The 8,077-nt window shown below is 33.7% G+C and overlaps 1 protein-coding gene across 1 annotated transcript in view; it reads right to left on the reverse strand.

The window, feature by feature from the left end:
• Positions 1-117: 117 nt before the first annotated feature.
• LOC143472689 (phosphoribosylformylglycinamidine synthase-like) overlaps positions 118-8,077 on the reverse strand; it is a gene marked incomplete in the record, with an annotated part of 10,799 nt that continues 2,839 nt past the window's right edge. Inside the window, 14 exon segments of the mRNA XM_076970002.1 lie at positions 118-450; positions 920-1,051; positions 1,402-1,550; positions 1,628-1,793; positions 2,422-2,536; positions 2,715-2,797; positions 3,298-3,508; positions 5,334-5,489; positions 5,916-6,118; positions 6,203-6,350; positions 6,591-6,706; positions 6,793-7,069; positions 7,619-7,693; positions 7,956-8,077. Coding sequence (XP_076826117.1) covers positions 272-450; positions 920-1,051; positions 1,402-1,550; positions 1,628-1,793; positions 2,422-2,536; positions 2,715-2,797; positions 3,298-3,508; positions 5,334-5,489; positions 5,916-6,118; positions 6,203-6,350; positions 6,591-6,706; positions 6,793-7,069; positions 7,619-7,693; positions 7,956-8,077 — 2,132 coding nt within the window.

The raw sequence follows: 8,077 nt of genomic DNA on the forward strand, positions 1-8,077 counted from the left end.
ACTCATATTCATCGTATACACATTATTTTGGAACACGGCTTAAGGTGTTGTAAAATATTAAAATCATTTCAAGGTTGCAAACCTGTTCATTGCCCTTCTATAGTTAGAGCATTAAAGCATTGTAATTATTGGTTTTATTTAAAATATGATGGCACATGATCACATCACATGATGTTTTGAGCTTGGCAGGTTCATCAAAGTATGTAAACAAATGCACTTTTGAAAATGATTACGTGTTTAACATGCAAGATTAAGGCACTATAATCCTGTGTCATTCTGTTGAAATTTGACACCATTCCAATGCATTTTGGAACATTTTCAGCCAAGGAGAATTCTTTCGGGACTTCCAAGCAGCTGGAAACCAAGGCCACTGCCACATTTGAAAGCAGCGCTCGGGGTGCGGCATTACTGCCAAGTGCCTGCCGTCTAATGAGCACATTCCAGCAATACCTGCAAAACTCGCCATAATAAGCATTGTCTTGTTAAATGTAAGCTAAATTACACAGATTCTGGAGATATATCGTATAACGAAAATTGTGCAGTGTATTTGGCAGTTCTCTTTGAATTGCACCCATGCAAATTTTTATCCATATTCAATTAAAAAATACTTTGATAATTAATAATTAATCAATATTCAGCTCTACAACATAACGTTTACAACTAAACCAAGTCAAAAACAATTACCACAAAACAACTAATGCCTATGGGTGTAATACCGTAGCAACTGTTCTTAACAAAATCAGTTTATGGACCAAAAATTCAATTGCAAGTATTTTACAAATACGTTCAATAAGCAGGCATCAATACAATGTTTACACTCAACAGATAACAACATCCATCAAACCAACCAACATTAAATTTTTGGCCAAAATAAACTGAAAAGTGAAAATATGACTCTTCTAATATCTTGATTACACACCTTTTGCTGAACCATTGGGGTTGAGAGGGTACCTGGTTGTTACTTTACCGTCATGATCAACATATCGTAATGGGCAAAGATTGTTAGCTTCGACCTGTTCTAGTAATGAGTCATCAGAAAAACAAAATTTTCCTGCAATACAAAATGTTCCGTTGCAGCCCAGAAATTCTGATCTAATAGTGTAGAATGATGAGTTTGTTTCCTTTTTTCTTTACTTAACCCTAATTTATCATTTGGAAAGTTAATATAATTTAAGGTAGGGATGTTGTGTAAATAACTTTACTCTGAGTACGTCAATGTTAATAGCTGTGGACTGTGTGTGTAAGGTACCATGAAAAAACTACGTTTTGTAAGTATGCCATAGCCAAAGCAAAAAAGTTTAAGCACTGGATTAGACAGTAGCTACTAGCAGGACAAAAGGGCAAATACATGACAAAGTACTGCTATAAAACCATTTACTACACCATAAAAAACAACATTACCTTCACCATGAGCAACCCAAACGCCAAGACGAGAACCTTGCATATCCTTAAACATAATTGCATTGGAAGGTGCTATTTCAACAGAAACAAATCGAGATTCAAAACGCTTTGAATCATTTTGACCCAGGAAAAGTGGTGGCTGATAATCTCTAAAACCAATGTAAGACAATGTACTTTATATACCAAGTAAACATACAAGCATATTGCTTTCTGAATATAATCTTACCCTGAAATATTGCAATTGCCACCCTGTTTTTCTTCACCAATCCATCCGAGAAGAGCCATTAACTGACATCCATTACATACTCCCAAAGAAAAAATGTCCTTTCTTTCTTTGAAAGCCCATAATTGTGCTCGAACTTTAGTATTAAATAAGCAACTTGCAGCCCAACCTATGCAAATTTCAAACAATTAGGGTGTACACAAAGTAAAATACATTTACTGTATCATGATCTTTACGGTCAGCTGTGTAGCCTAGCAGTATGGAGGCAACCCGAAATCTGCAATGTTTTCAGTTTGATGTTCACTAGAGCACTGGGCTGTGCTTTGGAAAGACTTTTAGAAGACATGCCTGCATGTGGGCATGAAAATAGGTTTCATTTGGCTTTCCACCCACATAATTGAAATCTTCACCAGCAGGCTTATGTATGCACATGATAAAAAATCGTTTTCCTCAGACTGAAGAAAACCTTTGCACAAGTTAAATTCAGCAATGATTCATCATTGCTTGTACCGGTTACTGAGCTTTGTGCAAGTTCCAATAGACAGACATACATTATTATTTATCTTTCATTATTTTATATCATACTATTCGAACTTAGAAACGTTTTCCAAGCCCACCAACAAGCATTGTTTACACCTGGCCAAAGGGTCTTAAAATTGTAGGGCCACCTCATAACAAACATGAGCTGCTGTATTGAAAGCAAGGCTTTAGCCATGCCACTACCAAGCTGACGATCCATGATCCATGTAGAAAGAAATAATTAATTAAAAATTAGTGACCTATGCCATAAAACTAACCTTTAGCTGATCCAAAAACATCTCCATAACTAAATCCACCAACAAAAACCAATCCACGAAAACGATCAAGAGTTACATGTCCATCAATCAAATCTTGCATAGTAACATCCCAAGGCTAAACAAAAATAACGTAAAACATTTGGACAAACTTTGATAAAACAAAGAGATGTTATGTGTCATATGAAAGAATTTTTTTCAGAATTATTTAGTATGTAAATTATAAGTTGCATATTGAAAAATTAAATGCACTCTAGCTGGCATATTGTTTGGTAATTTTAAAAAAGCAAAAATACCTGAAATCCAGCAGTAAGGAAAGCAGCTGCCATTTCACGATCACCATTGCTTCCCTCTTCACGGAGAATGGCAACTTTTATATCTACACAAAACAGAAATAAGCGTGTTGTTGATTTGACTAGGTTTCATTGACCAATGCTCTATAAATTCATAAATGGTGAATTTCAATACTTTGCTACTCCATGATAATCAATAAAATCCCCTCAGTAATATGACAAAGCTAATTTAACACAAATCATATATCAACTAATCAGTTTTTGCGTATTACTATATCTATAAATTCACAAGTTAGAGTTGAAGATGATGTTACTATGTTAGCATTACTGCTTTCTGTAAGTTACACTGCAGGAAAACATTCTTAAAAAATCTTTGAAATCTCTACATTCCGAGAATGTTATTGTCAAGTTACACAACTTTGCACAAAAAATGCAAAAAATTTGTTTAATATCTTGTTTTTGAATTTATATTTTGAATTTTTTTTAAATAAAAGTTCAACGTATTGTAAATAAAACACATCAAAAATTGCAGACAAATATAAAAATAATACTTTAAATTTTTTTAAAAAAAGAACAGCATTTTTACTTCTGTCTTTAACCGTGGGACAAATATCTAGAAACGTCGCATGAAACTGAGGGTCCTTGTCACATTCTAACAACCATTTGCGTTCAGAATCAACACATTCTTTATTGCATTGAAGTTTCTCAAGCATGAAGGTGGTACTCTCCCAAATATCCCTTAGAATTGATGTTGGCTTGTTATCAAAAAGTTTTTCTGCATTGAATGAGACGGAAATCTATACAAAACACAATCTCAATTTAGATTGACCCTAAACGTGGTACTCATAAAGAAAACATTAAAACAACCAGTCAATATTCAGATATAGATACGTACTAGCATCAGCAATAGAATACAGTAGAACCTGTTTAATATAACTAGGATAATATCACCAACTGCTTTATATAAACATTTTCATGTAGCCCGAATTTGGACAAATAAAATTATCCGTTTCCTATGACCAGTCTTTAATTATTTATTTGACCTTTATTGTCTTTATTGACCACTTTTTCCATCCCTTTCACAATTTTCTCTAACTTTTTTTGTGTCACCTGTGCAATGTAGCAATGACAAAGGCAATTATGCCAGGTGTATTACCAATTCATCTCTAGGACATTGACTTTTCATGTTGCTGTTTAATGGTAATAAAAACAATGATGAATTTGATGTTTTTTTTTGTAAATTTGTGCCTAATTGTATCGATTCTGGTGTGTATTACAGTACTGTAGCTATTTCATTTATAGTGCCCATTCAGATAATATAATCAAAATGGTCTGGTCCCAAGGTGGTCATAACAAGCATAGTTTACTGCACTACCACCAACACATAACACAACACTCCAGTACAAACAGACAAACAATGTCCAAAGCAATTTCATCATAATCATCATAACACATAATCTTGTATTTTTATTTTTAGTAGGGTACATTATTCATAGCTGACTTAAATACACTGTTTGTCTTATTCCAATAATTATAATTTTTTTCACTTTATGATATTTTCCTGAGATGAAATTGCAGCGATAAGCTTTCCATTAATTTATAATCTATTTTGGAACTGAACTCAGATATTTCCCAAACTGACACAGCGATAATTAATTAATACAAACGTTTTTGATAAAAATTTAACATCAAATATTTTCGGAGTGTGTGAAAGCGTCACAGAGAAAATTCTCCAATAATATGATATTCCCTTATGTTCTCATACTTACAACAAATATTTTTGGCATACAATGCCACCTGTCTATTATTATTTATTTGTTTGGTTCAAGATGTTTATGTTCTTGTGCAGTAAGTAGACTTAACTAGTATGTGCCTGGATTGTGTGTGTGTTGTCAATCTGTTTCTCTAGATGGAGTTGCTAACATGCTGTAAATACGAAAAAATTTTGTCGTCAATGCTGCATGCTAGTTATAAAACTGGTAAATCGTGAAGGCTTCAGAGTGCTAATGCAACAGGTAAACTAACTGGAGTCGGATATCATCTTAAAGTGCAGTCAAACCTCACTTAAACTTTGAAAAACAAGAAGAAACAAGAAATTGCTACAAACAAATTTCTTTCCACACATTTTACCAATTTAAGCTAAAAGCCTCGCTAACCGACACAACAATTTAGGAACAGGTATGCCAAATCATTAAAAACACATTCACATGTCCGGTTTATGAAAATGTAACATATTTATATGTCAATTTTTCATATCTGTCACACGTCAATGTTTGTTTTAGGCACAGTCAATGGCCAATTTTCCAACTCCCTACTGGGTGCAGTTGGATTCTTGGATTGGATAGTTTTTTGGCATTTTAACCTACCATAGTTTAGTCCTAAATGCATTTTTTATTTTAGGTAACTGTTTTATGTTACGTAAACTACTTTTCGTAACTTGATTTTGCTGTGATATTCTTTCAATTTCTATTATCTGAATACCTCGCTAAATCAACATTTTTCGACGAACCAAACGGTTCTAAATTAACAAAATTTGACTCTAATTAAACAATTGTCACGCTGCAGAATTAATATAGGTTTCCATTAGGTTCAGTAAAAAATATACATACAATTAAACATTACCTTTGGATTGCTCACAGTCTTTCCAACACATATTGCTTGTACGCCACATGATTTGAATTCATTAATTACTCCTTCCAAATCAGTTACTTCTAATAATACGCCAAGCCTTTCAGAAAAGAGGTATTCAGCTGCAGAAAAATTTGATTTGACATCCAGCTGAGAGAAAAAAAATGAAATTACAAAAGTACACTGATCAAACAATTACATTCATTTATTACATTCTTCTCCATTATTTTGATGGGAAAGAACCAATGAACAGTGGTATGCCCTAACGCACATTGCAAAGAAAAGTCAAATATATCTTTCAAAAAAATAATGTCAATAACTTGCTGATAAAAACTAGCACAGCTACTATAGTAAACCTAAAGGAGGCATAAAAGTTCATCAAAGGATGACAGCTTTCTTGTATTCACCACAGTTAACAGTGAATAAATACAGCTAAATTATTGCTTTTACACTCTGTTATGTATCTGATCATCATACTGCAGTAGTTCATTTTTTCTATTATTCTCGATCAGTGCTATAACAAATCTGGTCACATAAATGACAAACTTATGCATGGTCCTTATTGCAATTACTTACATCTATTCCACAGTTTCCTGCAAACGCCATTTCCAGCGCACATGTTATAAAGCCTCCATCACTGACATCATGACCAGACAAAATCCTTTTATCTTTAATTAATTTTTGAAGAATGTTCCACGCTTTTACAAACAAACCCGTATCATCAAGATCAGGTACACAATCACCCAACTGTTTGAAGCACTGAGCAAGTGCACTTCCACCTTAAAATACAAATAAGGCCAACATTCTATAAAATAGTTCAGGTTTGAAAAAATATATTCTGCATGTTATTGGTAAAAACTTACCTAGTACTGGTTTGCTGTTACTCATTGGGACATAAACCAATGAGCTACCCCCCTCCGGACATTTAAGATCAGGAGTTAGAGTGCACCTTATATCAGTACAAGGAGCATAAAGAGATATTACAAGGGCTCCAGGACATTTGACAATATCCTAAAGTAGAATGAGTCATGATTATTGAATTTAATCATTTACTTTTCGCCTTAATTATGGGGGGAAATTTTGTGCTGAAGCTGGTGGTTTTGAATACATTTGCAGCGATGATAATCACAGTACCACAATTAAGACAGGAAAATGAGTATGTATTTCAATGTAAATAACATTTCAACAAAAACATTGAAGAACCAACAAGTTTTACTCTATTCAAAAAGATAAAACGAAATCTGAACCAACCTTTTCAACAGTCGCAGCCATGCTAAGTGAATCCTTTCCGCCATCAACGGCTATTCCAATTTCCTTCATAATATTACACATAGCTTCACATGCAGAGTGAATTTTTGCACCTTCACCTAAAATCAATACAATTTAAAGATAAAAACCATAAATTTTCAGAAAATATAACAAAGACATAACAACTGTAAATTTGTTCAGTTACCAGGTAACTTAGCTGGCCACATCCAATTTGCGCTGCATTTAATATCACGAATGTCGGAAATAGCGGCAAATACCAGATTAGTTAAAGCCTCTCCGACAGTCATACGTGCACCAGCACATTCATCAACTAAAACCTTAATTGGTTGCTCTCCGATAGCAGTAGCAATTCCATCAAACGTAAAATGAGAAAGTGCTGTTACTGCAACATCTGCCAGTGGAGTATGCAGAGAACCAACGCACTGTTGCTGTGCTACCAACCCACTAACAGACCGATCCACCTAAACATGATACAAACAAACTACATTACAAAGGGCTTCCAACCTCGATTTATTTTGTGGTGCATGAATTTTTCTCAGAAATAGATTAAAAAGAATTTGTATTATTTCTCCAATCAATTGATTTCACATTTCTCTCAGTTACAGTAGCCAATTTCAGGCAAGGAAAGTTTTAAATTGTTTATTGAGCCAATAGTAAAATAACCTTGAGCATTCATTTTGACATGACCATTTATGTCAACAATAAATTTTATTCTGTTGCCAAAGCTACATGTATTGTATATAAGATGTGACGGGCAGCAAATGGGGTTAAAAGTCTAAAATATCTACTATAATTTAGTATAAAATTTAATCAAATGGAAATTTAGCGCCAGTAGCAACTGTTCAGTATTATAGCAAACACACCCCAAAAATATTAAATAAAATGAGTTTCTGAATCATTTGTGTAGTGGTTTGTAGAGTTCAAACATTCATTTAGAAGGTCAGTGACCAGAAGCAGATTACAAAACACTGAAATATCAATAAACAAAATACAACCATCATAGATCATACTTTGTTTGTTAAAAACCGTTTGCTGGCAACAGATGGCAACCTCAAAACACGATCCAACGCTTCATGTAGATCAAGCTGGGAAAAAAGATATCTTCTGTGATTTATGACTCATAACACATAGAAAATACATAGAAATAATTTGAACATGACAAACTAAGCAAAAAGTAAAACAGTGAATGATTGCGAACTTTACAAAAATCTATTCCGTAGAAGGGCATCCAAAATTAATAGCACTACAGGATGAAAGATGGATTAGCGACACAAAAAAGTCCTTACACTACCAAGTACCAACCATGATTAGAGTTTATATTAATCAGTTGTAGAACATGCTTTGTACCTCCATTCTGTTAAGTGGAATTAATGTCTTTTTAATTGAAATTAGATGATAAATTTTTTGTGGCATCTTTCCCAGTACCAAATGCAGGTCAAGGTCTACTGGATGCCTTTTGTTTTCATCAT

The sequence above is a fragment of the Clavelina lepadiformis genome, unplaced genomic scaffold (genome assembly GCF_947623445.1).
Source record: "Clavelina lepadiformis unplaced genomic scaffold, kaClaLepa1.1 scaffold_84, whole genome shotgun sequence".
Lineage (NCBI taxonomy): Eukaryota > Metazoa > Chordata > Ascidiacea > Aplousobranchia > Clavelinidae > Clavelina > Clavelina lepadiformis.